Here is a 19,627-nt window from a genome sequence, read left to right on the forward strand (position 1 = left end):
CTCACTTAAACTGGACACCATTGGTTCACTATTATGATTATTTTTTGCAGTGGTGTCTTTATCTCACTTAAACTGGACACCATTGGTTCACTATTATGATTATTTTTTGCAGTGATGTCTTTATCTCACTTAAACTGGACACCATTGGTTCACTATTATGATTATTTTTTGCAGTGATGTCTTTATCTCACTTAAACTGGACACCATTGGTTCACTCTTATGATTATTTTTTGCAGTGGTGTCTTTATCTCACTTAAACTGGACACCATTGGTTCACTATTATGATTATTTTTTGCAGTGGTGTCTTTATCTCACTTAAACTGGACACCATTGGTTCACTATTATGATTATTTTTTGCAGTCATGTCTTTATCTCACTTAAACTGGACACCATTGGTTCACTATTATGATTATTTTTTGCAGTGATGTCTTTATCTCACTTAAACTGAACTGGACATATGGTTCTCAATTTGAATATTGATTCGATCTCCTTAGTCTACCCACAACTCTGGCATTCTCCTGAGGGGAAAAGCCATATTCCCTCAGAATTGTCTCTTTCTCCTCAGAGCACGGAGGCTGGGACTTTGGGAGACCTGTGTTGTGATTGGCTCTCTGCCTCTGGCGCATTCTCCCATTGGCTCTGAGGGGTGCTCCTCTCAGAAAGTTCTCGTCCCCCTGAGCAACAGCGTATATATTTCGAGTGGACGGTCGGGTTGCGGACGTGATCCGTGCGGGATGCACATTTGCAACCCGCACCTGTCCACACGTGGATTGCCATTCGGCGCTTCTGCGCATGCGCAAAGTGCAAATTAGCATTTCTGCACATGCACGGCCGCCAAAACCCAGAAGTAACCCGTTCCAGTACAGTGGTGCCCCGCAAGACGAATGCCTCGCAAGACGGAAAACTCGCTAGACGAAAGAGTTTTCCGTTTTGGAGGTGCTTCGCAAAACGAATCTCCTATGGGCTTGCTTCGCAAGACGACAATGTCTTGCGAGTTCCTGCGGGGTTTTTTTTTCCTCCCCCCCTTTTCTAAGCCGCTAAGCCGCTTGTCAGCTGATCCGATCAGCAGATAAGCTCCTAATAGCACTAATAGCGCTAATCCGCTAATCCGTCAATGGGCTTGCTTCGCAAGACGAAAAAGCCGCTAGACGAAGAGAATTCATGTATGCTACAGCTGAGGACCCTTCTGGCCCAAAGATGGAAAGTACAAGATATACCAACTATATAGGAGTGGCAGGCGAAGTTGACAGAATATGCAGAACTTGCCAAACTGTCAGGGAGGATCCGGGACCAGGAAGATCAAAGATACCAAAATAACTGGAGTAAATTTATTGAATATTTAAAGAAGAATTGTAAAGAGGTCAAGACACTAGCAGGATTGACATAATACCTCCAATGTATAATAGTACTAATTTGAGAATGATGTGTGTGATGGAAAGAGGATAAATATACCAGTTGTGGGGAGGGAGGGGGGTCGCGACTCGGCAGAGTCAAAGGGAATGTATGGTGCTATTACAATTTGATGGAAAAGAATATGTAAGGAAAACAATAAAAATTCATTTGGCAAAACAACAACAACAAAAAAAACAACAACCGCTAGACGAAGAGAATCACAGAACGGATTCTTTTCGTCTTGCGAGGCACCACTGTACTTCCGGGTTTCAGCGGTCCGCAACCCGAAAAACCCGCAACCTGAAGCGTCTGTAACGCGAGGTATGAGTGTGAAAGGATCAAAGATTTTTGGGATATCATTCTAAGATCCCATTCCCTAAAAAACCTGAGGCATTTCTATTAGGACTTATGACAGTGAAAATTAAAAAGAAGTTTAGCTGCATAACCTGCAGCAAGGATCCTAATAGCAAGAAATTGGAAGAGCGAAAGCATCCGTTCAAAGATTGAGTGGCAAGCCAAATTAATAGAGTACTTACAATTAGCAAGGAGAAGGGGAACCGTGAGAGGAAACTCAACACAAGAAGTTAATGAGGAATGGATAATAATTAAGGAATATCTCAAAGGGTACTGTGGCAATAAAAACTTCCTGGCAGATACATGCTGAATGAGCCATGCAATAGAAAATATTTGTTGGAAAATGTCAAATTAAGTCAAAGAAAAACAACTTTATGTAACTGTGTAAATAATAGTTTAATTGTAAATCAGTACAATGGGCTTCGTCGGACGTTTCTTTTCTTCGCTGATTTGCACATCAGATAGAATTATGTTCATTTTCTATTCACACGCTCATCTCTTTTTCTTCTCCTTTTTCTTCTGTTCTTTTTTCTATTTATACTCTTTACAATCTCTACAATTCGTTGTATGTCAGTATTGTATTTAAGGTTTTTCTTGTTCAATAAAATTTAATTATATATGTGTGTGTGTGTGTGTGTTTAAAATTGTGGGACGTCTTATACACGGATACAATCGCCCCCCATTTTCTACGGTAATTTTGCATGCTAGTTAGTACATGAAGGGGTTACGGCCATAGAGTTGTATTCCTAGACTCAGGCCACACCCCCTCACCTCTGGTAAGGGAGGAAGTGAAGCTTCTCTCCCTTTCTCTCCGCACCATGTAACAGGCCAAGAATTATGTGCTCAGACTGGATGCTTGAAACTATATTCTGTATTTTATACCCAAGAATATTCCATGTGTGTTCTCCTTTGCTGCTGCATGGAATGAGAACATGCTGTGTGCATGTATCCAGGAAGAAGTCTCTGAAAAGGAATACTCTATAGTAAAAAAAATTCTATCATTGGTTCCATTTGTGTTTATAATTTCAGCAGACTGTTGTAGGAGAAAATTGTATTTGAAAACAATCTGTTAAAAAAAATCAGTAAAAATTTGATCAGCAGATCAGAGGAATTCAGATCGAAAAATAATATTTAATAGACTTAGTTTTCTGCACTTATTTTCCTCGTTAGATGATCTCTGCTGTTTTGCTGAGGCCTCAGAAGAATAATGAAGCATTTGGGAGGCAAAGATGCAGCCCAGGAGACCTGCCCTGGAGGCCAAGATGAAGAAGATCTCCACAGCCACCATGAACTTCTCCTTCGTACTCAGGTAAGTTGGGACAAAGGAGACCCAGACACTGCAAAAGACCAACATGATGAAGGTGATAAACTTGGCCTCATTAAAGCTGTCAGGCAATTTCCTAGCTAGGAAAGCCACCATGAAGCTGATGAGAGCCAGGAGACCCATGTAACCCAAAACAGTGTTAAACATGGTCGCTGAACCTTCATTACATTCCACTACAATCTCTCCTAGACAGCAAAACAAACAGCAAAATGACAAACCTAGACAGCATCTTAAAAAGTAGAGACATCACTTTGCCAACAAAAGTCCGTATAGTAAAAGCTATAATTTTCCCAGTACTGATGTATGGAAGTGAGAGCTGGACCATAAAGAAGGCCGAAGAATGGATGCTTTTGAATGATGGTGCTGGAGGAGACTCTTGAGAGTCCCATGGACTGCAAGAAGATCAAACCTCTCCATTCGGAAGGAAATCAGCCCTGAGTGCTCCCTGGAAGGACAGATCCTGAAGCTGAGGCTCCAAGACTTTGGCCACCTCAGGAGAAGAGAAGACTCCCTGGAAAAGACCCTGATGTTGGGAAAGATGGAGGGCAGAAGGAGAAGGGGACGACAGAGGACGAGATGGTGGGACAGTGTTCTTGAAGCTACCAGCATGAGTTTGACCAAACTGCGGGAGGCAGTGGAAGACAGGAGTGCCTGGCGTGCTCTGGTCCAGGGGGTCACGAAGAGGCAGAAACGACTAAACGACTAAACAATGACACAATCTCTCCAACAGAGGAAGAAAAGTCCATGTTTGGGAATGGAGGAGAGGTTCCTAGCCAAACTGTACAGATAATAGCTTGTGTCAGAGGACAGGCCAGGACAATGAAGTTCATCAGTTGCTTCTTCAACAGTTTTATTGTCATGTTTCCTGGCTTGGTAGCCATGAAGGCCAGAACTGTTGGGATGCGTCCGGGGAGACAGGGGCATTCGACAGGCCCCCACCTGGCACCAGCCACCGGCCGGCAGCCGGGTGAACTCCAGTTCTTGGAACAACATCAATCAGTGACTCAAGCCTCAGAAGCGCAAGCCAGCAGAGACAACTCTTTGCAATGGAACTGGCAGACAGAGACATGTGTAAGCATTATTTACAGGCGTTTATTCGGGACGCGGGTGGCGCTGTGGGTTAAACCACAGAGCCTAGGACTTGCCGATCAGAAGGTCGGTGGTTCGAATCCCTGCGACGGGGTGAGCTCCCATTGCTTGGTCCCTGCTCCTGCCAACCTAGCAGTTCAAAAGCACGTCAAAGTGCAAGTAGATAAATAGGTACCGCTCCGGCGGGAAGGTAGACGGCGTTTCCGTGCTCTGCTCTGGTTCGCCAGAAGTGGCTTAGTCCTGCTGGCCACATGAACCAGAAGCTGTACGCCAGCTCCCTCGGCCAATAAAGCGAGATGAGAGCCACACTGTGCTCCAGATGTTTTGGACTACAAGTCCCATCAGCCTCATCCAGCATGTCCAGTGGCCAGGGATGAAAGGAGCTGGAGTCTAGGAACTTGTGGAAAGCACCATGTTAAGGAAGGCTCCTTAACAGCAATTACAACACAAAAAAGCCACCAGCATGATGGTCTAGCACCGAGGGCCTTCTGGCAGTTCCCTCACTGCGAGAAGCCAAGTTATAGGGAACCAGGCATAGGGCCTTCTTGGTGGTGGCGCCCGCCCTGTGGAACGCCCTCCCACCAGATGTCAAAGAGAACAACAACTACTGGACTTTTAGAAGACATCTGAAGGCAGTCCTCTTTATGGAAGCTTTTAATGTTTAACAGACTACTGTATTTTAATACTTTGTTGGAAGCCGCCCAGAGTGGCCGGGGAAACCCAGCCAGATGGGAGGGGTATAAAATTATTATTATTATTATTATTATTATTATTATTATTATTATTATTATTATTATTAGCATTCCAAGGCTAGGGACGACAGTATCATAGGCCCCAAGAACAGCACCCCACAGTGAAATTTGGAAACGATTCCAGTGCCCTGCTGTGAACACTTACTTGTAACAGAAGAGATCCTGTTCCAGAGGAGGTCATGAAAATTTAAGATTTCCAAATACAATCTCTTCGAGCTTTAAAAGGGCACCAATAGTGATGTCTCCAAGTCTGTACAGTGGTACCTCAGGTTACATACGCTTCAGGTTACAGACTCCACTAACCCAGAAATAGCGCTTCAGGTGAAGAACTTTGCTTCAGGGTGAGAACAGAAACTGGGCTCCAATTGGCAGCAGGAGGCCCCATTAGCTAAAGTGGTGCTTCAGGTTAAGAGCAGTTTCAGGTTAAGTACGGACCTCCGGAATGAATTAAGTACTTAACCTCAGGTACCACTGTAAGAGGCTTTCTGGAGCTCAAAAGGCCTGGTCAAGAGGAACGTATCCCTCTGTGAAATTTCAGCTGCCTGAGGCTGAAGCCAAAAGAGCAACAACAGCAGCCAAATCATTGGCAGGATGAAAGGAACCTTTTCCTCGTATGCCAGCAACAAAACTGGGTACAGAGCCCAGAAAGAAGCTAACTATACAGGTTCTATCTGGGGCTATGGAGCAGCGTAGGGAGACATGCTCAGACAACAAGGTGCTTGTTCCACATCCCAACTGCACCTGGAAGGCCTCCCATTGCATCATTATCACAAGCATGTTTTGCTCGTGGATTTCTTTGTTATTGACTCGGTGGGTGGAAACCCACAGAGGTTTAGCCAGAATTACTGTCATTCTGATAATTCTACTGGAGGAAAAGAACCACAGCTTTGAAGCTCTGGACTCACTTTGACATTCAAAAAGGAAAGGCTTGCATCATTCTCTACTTGTTTGTGGTTAGTTGGACTCAGGGGATCGGCCTTATTTGCCAGGTCCTGGTCTAGAGCTGATGTGGAGCTGAGCAGCACTCTCCAACCCAGGGTTTGCTTGTGGCAAACTTAGTTAACTGGCTGGTAATGACTTCAGTCCCCCAAGGCTGCCCCATAGGCAGGATAAGTTTCTGCAAGTTCGGAAGCTTTGCCATCTGGACCTTTGGATATATGGTGGAGGGGATAAACAACCCATACTCACCTATGGTGTAATTAACACGGACGTTCTTCACACAGGAAATTTAGCCTGGGATAACTCAACCTTGGCTTATTTTAGCAAAACTCCAAAACCACAGTTCTGTTTCGTTCAGGGTAGCCAGACCTAACAGCAGGCTTAGCTACAGCTTCCCAGGACTTTTTTGTGTCAACAGATCTCACCAAATTCCTCTATGGTCATGTAGTCCAACCCCCTACAATGAGGGAATCTCAACTAAAGTATCCATGACAGGCAGCCATCCAAAACCTCACTTAAAAACTAAAGGAGACTTGTAAGAGATTAAGAATTGGGTGGATGGAAGTATCCTCAGAGAGAGGAACAGATATCAAAAGGAAATGACTCTGATTGGCAAGTACTAGGCGTCACCCGCGTCCCTCTAACATTCCCAGAGTTAACCCTAAATACATTACTTCTTGTAAATGAGCCAACATAGCCACTAAAGGACTGTGACAATTTGTGTCCCGGGCTTTTTAGACCCTTCTACCCATGTACACTCTGAAACCAAAGGGGCGCATTGGTTGCCAATGTGAAATACTTTGGCATTATTTTTAGCTCTCCTGCCCCACTTTTGTGAGAATAGGTTGCTGGACTATATGGGCAATTGGCCTGCTCTAACAGGCTCTTCTCTAAAATCTGTACTGCCATGCGTCCCAAACGCATCATTGAGACTGGAGGCAAGTTTCCCTTCAGTAGAAGTATGCACTTGGCAAAGAACTTGTTATGTACTGAAGTTCTCACCCTGGGCCAGCAGGGGGATACTGTAGATAGTTATGCAAATGAAGGATCGAAAGTGACGTTCAGTGATTGGATAGTTTTAGAAAGTTGCTACAGTAACGTTGTACTGGAGCTCTATATAAGCAGGCTGACTGAGCTCTTCAGTTCAGTTCTGTTCTGGCCTCTGAATAAACAAGAGCTGTTCGAAGAATCGCTGTGTCGTCTGATATGTTCACCCACAACTTAACAGAACTCATAACTTCTGGCTCCGCCTAAACTCAAATCCCCCCGGTTTACTATCCCTGGTACTTCAAGACTCTCATAAAAGTGCTTGTCTTAAAACTGTCTATCAAAAACTTCACTCTCGTGGCCTATCCCCACAACACCTACTCACTATGGGCCCTACTAAAGCAAATAGTCTAATTGGTTACCGCCTAAAGGTTATCGAGCATCAGAACAACCTGGCTGCTATAAGGAAATTCTGCCCTTGGTATGTTCATTTTCCACTTCTCCATTTTGATTCTCTGGCTCCATATTGGCACAAACTTATTATCCCAAAATACAGACGTGCTTTTACACTTGCAAGACTGGATGTTTTGCCATCTGCGGTACTTGAGGGTCGATTCCAAAAGATCCCGCCTGAGAAACGTCTTTGCCCCTGTGGAGATGGTAGCACCGAAACAGCGGCACACGTCCTCCTGTTCTTGCGCTCTCTACAAAGAGCTGAGGAACAAGATCATCACCCCACTCGTACTAACCATCCCAGGGCGCTCAACCACTGCCACAATGTCCTTTCATCTATCAGATCAAAATGAGCAGATAACAGCGAAGGTTGCTAGGTTCCTAGCAGGGGCAATCAGAATAAGAGCCACTAACTGATGGCTGGTTCAGGACTTTAAATTGTGCTCTTATATCAGATTCCCTTTTCTGCATATACTGTAATGTTTTACTCTTGCTATGGCCATTGGCTAATGCGAATAAAGTTTTATCTTATTCTCTAAAATCTAATACAGACTAGAACAGGTGCCTTGGGAGAACGCTATAGCACCTGTGGGTGCTGGGTTGGTGACTCCTGATCTAGCCTGCAATGATTATGCATTACTAGGCCATATCACCAACAAAGGTCCATATAGTAAAAGCTATGGTTTCCCCAGTAGTGATGTATGGAAGTGAAAGCTGGACCATAAAGAAGGCTGATCGCCGAAGAATTGATGCTTTTGAATTCTGGTGCTGGAGGAGACTCTTGAGAGTCCCATGGACTGCAAGAAGATCAAACCTCTCCATTCTGAAGGAAATCAGCCCTGAGTGCTCACTGGAAGGACAGATCGTGAAGCTGAGGCTCTAATACTTTGGCCACCTCATGAGAAGAGAAGACTCCCTGGAAAAGACCCTGATGTTGGGAAAGATGGAGGGCACAAGGAGAAGGGGATGAAAGAGGACGAGATGGTGGGACAGTGTTCTCGAAGCTACCAGCATGAGCTTGACCAAACTGTGGGAGGCAGTGGAAGACAGAAGTGCCTGGCGTGCTCTGGTTCAGGGGGTCACCAAGAGTCGGACACAACTAAACGACTAAACAACAACAGGCCATATCACATTATCTTCGCCCACCCCCCCTGAGCTAGCTAACATTTGGTGCTGTCCTGAGTGCCATCTTAGATTTCAGTACTTTCAGCCAACTTCGGACTCTTGACAGAGTCAAACTTCCATGGGTGACACAAACATGTTTTTCTCCGCTTGAGTCGAGAAGGGAATCTGGCACTATGTCATTAATTTTTTCTTCTATGGAGTAATAAGAATTATGGGGGTTTTTTGCTTCTGAACTCTGCCCCGCCCAAAGCGCCTTGGGATATCTACTCGCCAAGTAAACAGCAAAGTCGGAACAAAACACCCTTGTTATAAATACACCCCGAACCTTTCCAATTGGGAATGCGATGGAGAAGGGGGCGACTTGATGTGTGGCTGTTTGTCACTATTTTTTTTAAAAACCAAAAACTGCGTCTCGGCTTCGTGATGAATCTGTTTCTAAGCTAGGAGGAGAGGTCTCTTCATGCCAGTGATGTTAATTTGGCTGCTGCTGCTGCTTCTGTTTTGGCTTCTGCCTCAGGTAACTAGCATGGGCTCCAAGAGCAAGTGTCTCTTGACCAGGCCTTTCCGACACCAGGAAGACTATTACAAGCCAGGAGACCTGATTGTGGGGGGGAATCTACCCCTCATCAGCGCCGTCGACTTGATGAAGTACTTCTACATTCCTCCCCAAGACCAGGAATACTGCTCTGACCAGTAAGTGTCTTCAGGAAGGTTCTGGGTTGCCCTGGCTTCAGTGATCTGCGTTAAGGGTGATGCTGACATCTGGAATTCCCTGGTTCGGAGTTTGAACCTGTGCGGCTCATAATGCTTTACTTTAGTCCATGTTTTCTTTTAATCATAATTTTTTTAAAAATTGATTTTCATACCATTTTCAAATAATTTCATCTGCCACTCCGTTTTAGTTGGTATTTTCGCTCCTTTCCACCATTTAGCTATTAACTTTCTCGCAGCAGTACTTGCATACATAAATACCTTTTTGGAATCCTTTGGAACATCTGGAGCTAAGATGCCTAAGAGAAAGGTTTTGGTTTTTGATAAAAGTTAATTTGGACTTTTTTTAAAGCTCATTATAAATTATTTCCCAAAAGTTTTTTCATCTTATTACATTTCTACCACATGTGGTACATTGTTCCCTCAATTCTTTTTTTATTATTATTTGTTTTATTTAGGCATACTTGCAAACAAACAAACAAAATAAGATACACACACTTAACCACAAAATTAACCAAAAAAGTAATAAGAAAAAGTAAGAGCAAAAGGAACATAAAATACCACACCCATGTGACTTCTCTCCACCAGCTCTTGTCATCTTTAAATCATTTAAATTTAAATTGCATATCATTTATCACTGTAATTACTTCTTTTATGATACTATTATAACATAACATCAGGTCATCGTTACAAACTTAGACTTAGTTCTCTCAGATTCTTTACATCTCCAACAAAGAGCTGGTTTTATACATTTTCGCCAGCTTGCTAGGTGTAATATACCATTGGTAAAACATCTTCATGTAGTTTTCTTTTAAAGCGTAGCAAGCCGTAAACTTCAAGTCCTTTCTCCAAAGTCTTTCCCAAGACGCCCTCTGTATGTTATAACCAAAATCTCTGGTCCTGGGCTGCTTCCCAATCCATCACTGATTGTCCACAAGGAAAGAGGGTGGAGGGAGAGAAGACAAGGAATGACAGGATAGGGTTGTGAGGATTTGATGGAGGAGTCATTGAGAGATGCTCAGGGCTTCCTGATGTCTTGTCAGATCAGAATAAAGTATGTTGTTGTTTAGTCGTGTCTGCCTCTCGTGACCCCCTGGACCAGAGCACGCCAGGCACTCCTGCCTTCCACTGCCTCCCGCAGTTTGGTCAAACTCATGCTGGTCGCTTCAAGAACACTGTCCCACCATCTCGTCCTCTGTCGTCCCCTTCTCCTTGCGCCCTCCATCTTTCCCAGCATCAGGGTCTTTTCCAGGGAGTCTTCTCTTCTCATGAGGTGGCCAAAGTCTTGGAGCCTCAGCTTCAGGATCTGTCCTTCCAGTGAGCACTCAGGGCTGATAATAAAGAATAAAGTATAAACAGAGCAATTTCCTCACTTTGGGCTCCATCGCAAGCCCTGATACAAAAGAGACAACCAAATCCATACTGTTAAAAAAGTTGGGTGCCTCCTCCTCTCTCTGCCAAGCAGTGGCTTGAGCCCATGGGTTTGGAGAATTGAGACATGGCAGAGACTGTCATAGCTTTAAGGGATATGCTTCATTCACCTATTTTTTATATTTCCATCGGGTGGCTGTTTCAGGTAGGGCGTTGTTGTTTCTGAAGGGAGGAACTTGATTCTGCACCTCAGTTAATGGTCTGTTTAGGGTTTGGAAGGCGCTGTCACTGCGAAAAGAGGGATGTAATTTATTGACATCTACTCATCATCCGAGGGATGCGGGTGGCGCTGTGGGTTAAACCACAGAGCCTAGGACTTGCCGATCGGAAGGTCGGCGGTTCGAATCCCCGCAATGACAGGGTGAGCTCCCGTTGCTCGGTCACAGCTCCTGCCCACCTAGCAGTTCGAAAGCACCTCAAAGTGCAAGTAAATCAATAGGTACCGCTCCAGCGGGAAGGTAAACGGCGTTTCCGTGCGCTGCTCTGGTTCGCCAGAAGCGGCTTAGTCCTGCTGGCCACATGACCCGGAAGCTGTACGCCGGCTCCCTCGGCCAGTAAAGCGAGATGAGCGCCGCAACCCCAGAGTCGGCCACGACTGGACCTAATGGTCAGGGGTCCCTTTACCTTACTCATCATCCATTATGTTGGGACGCGCATGGACATACACACACCTCCACTTTCCCCAACTGCAGGGATATGCCGGTTCCCAAGAACTACCAGCACATCATGGCCTTGGTGTTTGCCATTGATGAACTCAACAAGGATCCGGCGCTGCTTCCCAACATCACGCTGGGCTTCCGTATATATGACGACAAAGAGAATGTGAGAAGAAGCTTTCAGGACAGCCTGTCTCAGCTCTCCACACGGGGGAAACTGGTGCCTAATTACAAGTGTGATCGGCAGGACAAACTGGTGTCAATCATTGGGAGTCTCGGCATCAAAGCGTCAAGGCAGATGGCATCCATCTTCGGCACCCACAAGATCCCACAGGTAAGGAGATTGATCTGGGATAGACGGAAGTGATATGGAGAACTCCGCAGCATTGCTGCAGTGTATAATAATAACAGTTACAATAACAATAGTATAATTTGTACCATACCCATCTTTATATTATTATTATTATTAATAATAATAAAGCGATAAAACATCGAACATTAAAAACTTCCCTAAACACGGCTGCCTTCAGATGTCTTCTAAAAGTCATATACAGTGGTACCTCGGGTTACATACGCTTCAGTTTACACACGCTTCAGGTTACAGACTCCGCTCACCCAGAAATAGTACCTCTGGTTAAGAACTTTGCTTCAGGATGAGAACAGAAATCGTGCTCTGGCAGCACAGCAGCAGTGGGAGGCCCCACTAACTAAAGTGGTGCTTCAGGTTAAGAACAGTTTCAGGAACGAATTAAGTATGTAACCCGAGGTACCATTGTAGTTGTTTACTTCCTTGACATCTGATGGAAGGGCGTTCCACAGGGCGGGCGCCACCACCGAGAAGGCCCTCTGCCTGGTTCCCGATAACCTCACTTCACGCAGGGCGGGAACTGCCAGACGGCCTTTGGAGCTGGACCTCAGTGTCCAGGCAGAACGATGGGGGTGGAGACACTCCTTCAGGTATACTGGGCTGTTTAGGGCTTTAAAGGTGAGCACCAACACTTTGAGTGATGCTCAGAATATGCTTTCGCTGGAGTTTGTAAACCTGATGGCAGGAGCTTCCTGCACCCAATCAGAAGCCGCACTTTTGAACGTTTTGGAAGTTGAATGGACTTCCAGAACAGATTTTGTTCAACTTCCGAGGTACGACTGTATTCCCAAGGCTCAAGAAAACTTAACCCCCCACTTTGTCAGCCCACATAAATCCTTAGTCGTGATTCAATGATCCGTACATACAATCCATCTCTCCTGCTATTTTTCACGCACAAAAGACTGACTGGTTTTAACAAACACGAACTCCTCTCCACTAAGCGTTCCATTCCTGCCCAAAACACACTGTGTGTGTGTATATATAATAAAAAAATTCCTTCCAGTAGCACCTTAAAGACCAACTAAGTTAGTTCTTGGTATGAGCTTTCGTGTGCATGCACACTTCTTCAGATACACAGTGTGTGTGTATGTGTGATAAAAGGTAAAGGGACCCCTGACCATTAGGTCCAGTCGTGACTGACTCTGGGGTTGCTGCGCTCATCTCTCTTTATTGGCCGAGGGAGCCGGCATACAGCTTCTGGGTCATGTGGCCAGCATGACTAAGCCGCTTGTGGCGAACTAGAGCAGCGCACGGAAACGCTGTTTACCTTCCCGCCGGAGCGGTACCTATTTATCTACTCGCACTTTGACGTGCTTTCGAACTGCTAGGTTGGCAGGAGCAGGGACTGAGCAACGGGAGCTCACCCCGTCGCGGGGACTTGAACCGCCAACCTTCTGATCGGCAAGTCCTAGGCTCTGTGGTTTAACCCACAGCGCCACCCACGTCAAGCACACTTTTAAAATAAAGCTCTTCTTTCCTTCAGCTCGGTTATGGTTTGTTGAACCCTGTTTGGGGAGGAAAAAACGCCTTTCCTTCTTTCTACCGGATTGATCCTAACGAAGCCTCGCAGTACGTAGGCTTAATCAAACTGCTCCTCCATTTCCACTGGAATTGGATCGGGGTCTTTGCTCCAGATGATGAGAGGGGCCAAAATTTCATCCGGACCCTGCGGCCCATGCTTGCGGAAAACGACATCTGCGTCGAGTTTTTTAAAACGGTTCCTCGGGACGACTTGATGCGCGACGCCATTTACTTTGAGAACGACCCGCCTGTTTATCGCTGGGAAGCCGAAGTGGCGATTGTCTTCGGGGACAATGTTCTCATCGAGCAAATAACAGGCCGCTTCTACGCCCACAAGAAAGAGACTTACGAGTCGAATTGGAACGTTTGGACAATTTGGATCCTGACTTCCCACTGGGAGTTTTCTGCGATGGGAGTCCCCTTCCACTGGCGGTCTCTAAGGTTATTGAGTGGTGCGCTGTCCTTCAGAGCCCACACAGGAGATGTGCCGGGATTTGGAGATTTCCTCGGGTCCTTGGATCCAAAGCAGCCCGGGGGGGACATATTCCTCCGCGAGTGGTGGGAAGGTGCTTTTTACTGCGAGTTCGTCATAACGGACCGGTTTCCTCCAGAGGAGCTGAAAAACTGTACCGGGGAGGAGAAGGTGGAGGACTTGCCCCCGATCTTGTTCGAAAGGAGAATGACAGGCCGCAGCTACGGGGTCTATAACGCCGCCTATTCTATAGCACACGCGTTGCACGGTTTGCACTCTCCGGGGTCAAAACGGAACACGGCGTGGGCTGGCAAGAAGCTTCTGGATCTCCAGCCATGGCAGGTAACAGAATCTCTCTGACTTCAGTGCCGGATTTACGCATAAGCGGGTGGTGCTGTGGGTTAAACCACAGAGTCTAGGACTTGCCGATCAGAAGGTCAGCAGTTCAAATCCCCACGACGGGGTGAGTTCCTGTTGCTCCGTCCCAGCTCCTGCCAACCTAGCAGTTCGAAAGCACGTCCAAGTGCAAGTAGATAAATAGGTACCGCTCTGGCGGGAAGGTAAACAGCGTTTCCGTGTGCTGCTCATGTGGCTTCATCAAGCTGGGCACATGACCCTTAAGCTGTACGCCGGCTCCCTCGGCCAATGAAACGAGATGAGCGCCGCAACCCCAGAGTCGGTCACGACTGGACCTAATGGTCAGGGGTCCCTTTACCTTTAAACAAGCTACAGCTTAGAGCCCCACTCTCTTGGGGCCCCCCACTAAATTTAAAGGGGGAAATAGGATGTACATGTCCAAAATATAAGATAAAAAACGAATAAAATAAAACCTAACACACAGCAACAGTGTTTTGTGTTGTGTAGGCTCCCATGATGTAAGTAAGGAGTAAGCAAACTTTTTCAGCAGGGGGCCGGTCCACTGTCCCTCAGACTTTGTGGGGGGCCAGACTATATTTTGAAAAGAAATAATGAACGAATTCCTGTGGCCCACAAATAACCCAGAGATGCATTTTAAATAAAAGCACACATTCTACTCATGTAAAAACACGCTGATTCCCAGACCGTCCGCGGGACGGATTGAGAAGGCGATTGGACTGGATCCAGCCCCTAGGTTGCCTACCCATGGTGTAGACAATATTGAGCTCGATGGGCCCAATGCTTATTTGGTATGGGGCAGGTCCTTATGTTTCAGGTTTATTGCATCCGGAATCAGCCCACCCATTATCTTAGCATGCCTGCCATTTCAGATCCACGCGGCTTTAAGGAACATTCGCTTTAACAACAGCGCTGGAGATGAAATATCTCTTATCGAAGACAGTGAGAGATCGGTTGACTGGGATATCCTGAACTGGATCTTTTTCCCGAACGGGTCTTCAGCAAAAGTGGAAGTTGGAAGAGTGACTCTTGCGGCTCCTCCAGGCCAAGACTTCACCATTAACTCAGATGCAATTGTGTGGGGTTCCGAGGTGGGTAGCAGGCAAATATTCTTGGGGTCATGGAGAAACAGAGAATCCTTCAGCTCAGTCCCTTTGGAAATGGAAGACTGGGGCATATAAAAAGCTTCATCAATAATTTGGTCCTGGATAAATTAACATTTTAACTGAGCCTGTATCTTTTCGATAAGAGTATTTCTTTTTCCCCTGTGTCAATGAACCATTTTCATCACAAGGGAAACTTCTTTTGAGTGCTTCTACAACCTCTTTGGATGTGGGTGGTGCTGTGGGTTAAACCACAGAGCCTAGGGCTTGCTGATCAGAAGGCCGGCGGTTCGAATCCCCGCAGTGACAGGGTGAGCTCCCGTTGCTCGGTCCCTGCTCCTGCCAACCTAGCAGTTCGAAAGCACGCCAGCGCAAGTAGATAAATAGGTACCACTCGGGCGGGAAGGTAAACGGTGTTTCCGTGCACTGCTCTGGTTCGCCAGAAGCGGCTTAGTCCTGCTGGCCACATGACCCAGAAGCTGTACGCTGGCTCCCTCGGCCAATAAAGCGAGATGAGCGCTGCAACCCCAGAGTCGGCCACAACTGGACCTAATGGTCAGGGGTCCCTTTACCTTTACAACCTCTTCAGTATTCTTCTTCTTTGGCAATCCCTCTTAGCCGAGTAAGATTTTCTTTCGTGAACACGGTTTTAACAGTGAGTCCATAAGTGACTTTGGAGGCTAATTCTGGATCCACATGTCCTTCCACAGTGGGGACATTGGTTTCCGGGCAGGAGTTGATTCTGGTGAGGGTTTGCCAAACGTGCCTTCCTCTTAACATGTTTGTCCCTTTTGTCCTGAGTTTGAGCATCTTCCAAGCCCATGACACCTTTGGTAAAGGCTGTTTTCTGATTGGAGCGCTCTCAGGCCAGTGTTTCCCAGTTTTTGGTGCTTATACTACATTTTTTTTTTACATTTGCCCCAAGAGAGTCTTTGAACCTCTTTTGTTGACCGTTGGCATTACGCTTCCCATTTTTAAGTTCAGAATAGAGTAGTTTGCTTTGGGAGGGACGCGGGTGGCGCTGTGGGTTAAACCACAGAGCCTAGGACTTGCTGATCAGAAAGTCGGCAGTTCGAATCCCCACAATGGGGTGAGCTCCTGTTGCTCGGTCCCTGCTCCTGCCAACCTAGCAGTTCGAAAGCACGTCAAAGTGCAAGTAGATAAATAGGTACCGCTCTGGCGGGAAGGTAAACAGCGTTTCTGTGCACTGCTCTGGTTCGCCAGAAGTGGCTTAGTCCTGCTGGCCACATGACCTGGAAGCTGCACGCCGGCTCCCTCGGCCAATAAAGCGAGATGAGTGCCGTAACCCCAGAGTCGGCCACGAGTGGACCTGATGGTCAGGGGTCCCTTTACCTTTACCTTACTAGTTTGCTTTGGAAGACGATAACCAGGCATCCACACAACACGGCCGGTCCAACAAAGCTGATTTGTATTAGACAAATATTGATGCTGTTGTAGAAGGTTAAGAGACTAAATGCAGTATAATGCAGGAAAACCAATCGACTGTCCCTTTTATCTCTTTTAGACAAACCGTTTTGCCAGATGTGTGGAGAGGTGCCCCCCAGGGCAGAGCGTAAAAGTGACAGAGGGGAAGCCTGTTTGCTGCTATGGATGTGTCCGCTGCCCAGAGGGGACTTTCTCTAACCAGACAGGTAGCTCATATTTTGAGGGCGGAAACCCAGTTTTGCTTGCAGGGCTTGACAGGTGGAAGCAAGTGAGGGTGGGAGGCTTCGAGGGTGGGGAAGACGAGGGGAAGGTTATGGACAAAGAGTTTCCCCTGGGGATGAGATTACATTTGGGCTTTCAAACCGAGGCTGTTTTGAAGAACGTGCTGGAATGGACAGGATGCAAATTATGAATGAACATGGTTCGATCATAGAAAAGCTGCATACAAATAAACTCACAGTGATGAAACAATTTACTGTACTTTTCCGTCTATAAAATGCCCCCTATTTTGGGGGGCTCATATTTAAGAAAATGGGGGGAGATGGCACTGAGCTTTTTTGGGGGGGGTGTCCATGGTTGTTGACCAATTGGGGGGGGGGATTGCCGAACCAAAAATCACTCACCCAGCTAACACTAACAGTCGCAAGCGATAGAAGCCAAATTGACAAAGTGGCAGCCAATCCTTGGGAAAGCGCCATATGAATAAACTCACGACGATGAAACAGATTATATGCAGGGAAACAAATCACAGCAACATCTCAAGCTTATGCACCGTCACAAAACAGAACACAACTGTAACGAAAAGTCACGGTAATATCCATATAGGGGAAACAAACACATCATGTTAATAAACACTAAAACGATGCCCAACAATAAAATACAAAACTGCTTCTCCACTTTTCAAAGCTTAGCATTTCATTTTTCAATTTTACGAAGAACCCGTAGTTATAAAAATCATAAAATCACCGAATGAGAAACAAGGATGTTTGATACCAGCCCAGAAATTTGGTTAGGGTCTGAAAAGACTTGAATTTTTTTTAATGCAGTGGAAAATTGTACTTTTGGCCCCGCATAGCAAGGTGGAAGAAGGATCCCTCAATCTCTCTGTGAGCTGAACTGGTCAAAACAATAATTTATTTTGTCATGCCTGAGATACAGTGGTACCTCTGGTTAAGTACTTAATTCGTTCTGGAGGTCTGTTCTTAACCCGAAACTGTTCTTAACGTGAAGCACCACTTTAGCTAATGGGGCCTCCTGCTGCCGCCATGTGATTTCTGTTCTCATCCTGAAGCAAAGTTCTTAACCCGAGGTACTATTTCTGAGTCTGTAACCTGAAGTGTATGTAACCTGAAGCGTATGTAACCTGAGGTACCACTGTACTTAAAATGGTGGCTTGTTTCTTCCAGATGCAGCTCAATGTGTTCAATGCCCAGACGATCAGCACCCAAACGAGAAACGAAACCAGTGTGTTTCCAAGAAAACCAACTTCCTTTCCTATCATGAGATCCTGGGCTTTGTTTTGGTTTTCCTTGCCTTTTTCTTCTCCCTACTCACCTCTTTAGTCTTGGCAACCTTCATTAAACATCGAGACACACCCATTGTCAGAGCCAACAACCGGGACCTCACCTACGTCCTTCTCGTCTCCCTCCTCCTCTGCTTCTTTTGCTCCTTCCTCTTCATCGGCCGACCCGGGAAGGTCACCTGCCTCCTCCGACAAACGGCTTTCGGCATCGTCTTCTCTGCTGCCGTCTCTTCCGTCTTGGCCAAAACCGTCACCGTGGCCCTGGCCTTCATGGCCACCAAGCCAGGAAACATGGCGAGGAAACTGCTGGACAGACAAGTGACCAACTGCATCGTCCTGACCAGCCCCATGATCCAAGTTCTTATCTGCGCGGTGTGGCTAGGAACCTCCCCTCCGTTCCCAAACTTGGACTTCCATTCCCTGGTTGGAGAGATTGTAGTGGAATGCAACGAAGGCTCTGTCGCCATGTTTTATTCTGTCTTAGGTTACATGGCCTTCCTGGCTCTCGTCAGCTTCACGGTGGCTTTCCTAGCTAGGAAGTTGCCCGACAGCTTTAATGAAGCCAAGTTTATCACCTTCAGCATGCTGGTCTTTTGCAGTGTCTGGGTCTCCTTTGTCCCAACTTACCTGAGCACCAAGGGGAAGCTCATGGTGGCTGTGGAGATCTTCTCCATCTTGGCCTCCGGGGCTGGTCTCCTCGGCTGCATCTTTCTCCCCAAATGTTACATTATTATCTTGAGGCCCCATCTCAACAGCAGAGACAATCTAATTAGGAAAAGTCTGTCCAGTTGATATTAGAGCACAATATACAGGGGGTACAAGTTTTAGAGCCCATGCTTGTTGAGGCCAAAACACTCTGAGCTTTCATTCCAGAGTATGTGCTATGCAACGTATATCTGTATCTTGCTTCTCCAGCAAGTTCGATTTTGTGTATGCTTTCCCCCCTTTCCTCCTTTTATGATATACGATATCTTTATTGTCATTGACCCATGCAGAACAATGAAATTGAAAGACTACATAAAACATTCAAAACCCCCTAAAAACTCTGAAACCCCATTTTAAAAATACACTATACTATAGAGACGCCTTATGCTGTGTTTAGAACCAGAATTGCATTTGCGTAGAAACTGTTTCTCAGGCAGCTAGTCCTGGCCTTTATAACCCTATACCTTCTTCCAGAAGGCAGAAGCTGGAATATTTGCCATAGTCCTGTCAGGTAAAGGTAAAGGGACCCCTGACCATTAGGTCTAGTTGTGACCGACTCTAGGGTTGCGATGCTCATCTCGCTTTACTGGCCAAGGGAGCCGGCGTACAGCTTCCGGGTCATGTGGCCAGCAGGACTAAGCCACTTCTGGCGAACCAGAGCAGCACACAGAAAGCCGTTTACCTTCCTGCCAGAGTGGTACCTATTTATCTACTTGCACTTTGACATGCTTTTGAACTGCTAGGTTGGCAGGAGCTGTGACCGAGCAATGGGAGCTCACCCCATCGCAGGGATTCGAACTGCCGACCTTCTGATCGGCAAGTCCCAAGCTCTGTGGTTTAACCCACAGCGCCACCTGTGTCCTGTCAGGTAGGCTTGGCTAAATTAATACAGATGGTAGGTGA

General features: G+C 46.3%; 1 protein-coding gene across 1 annotated transcript; it reads left to right on the plus strand.

Annotated features, from left to right (window-relative positions):
• Positions 1-750: 750 nt before the first annotated feature.
• LOC309522790 (vomeronasal type-2 receptor 26-like) lies at positions 751-18,837 on the plus strand. The gene is made up of 8 exons (XM_082206358.1): positions 751-868; positions 1,666-1,713; positions 2,917-3,055; positions 8,933-9,108; positions 11,250-11,547; positions 14,821-15,039; positions 16,577-16,703; positions 17,904-18,837. The coding sequence occupies exons 3-8, from the start codon at positions 2,954-2,956 to the stop codon at positions 18,809-18,811; spliced, it is 1,830 nt and encodes a 609-aa protein (XP_082062484.1). The 5' UTR covers positions 751-868; positions 1,666-1,713; positions 2,917-2,953; the 3' UTR covers positions 18,812-18,837.
• Positions 18,838-19,627: the final 790 nt, after the last annotated feature.

Source organism: Podarcis vaucheri, assembly GCF_965113315.1.
Source record: "Podarcis vaucheri genome assembly, chromosome: 18".
Lineage (NCBI taxonomy): Eukaryota > Metazoa > Chordata > Lepidosauria > Squamata > Lacertidae > Podarcis > Podarcis vaucheri.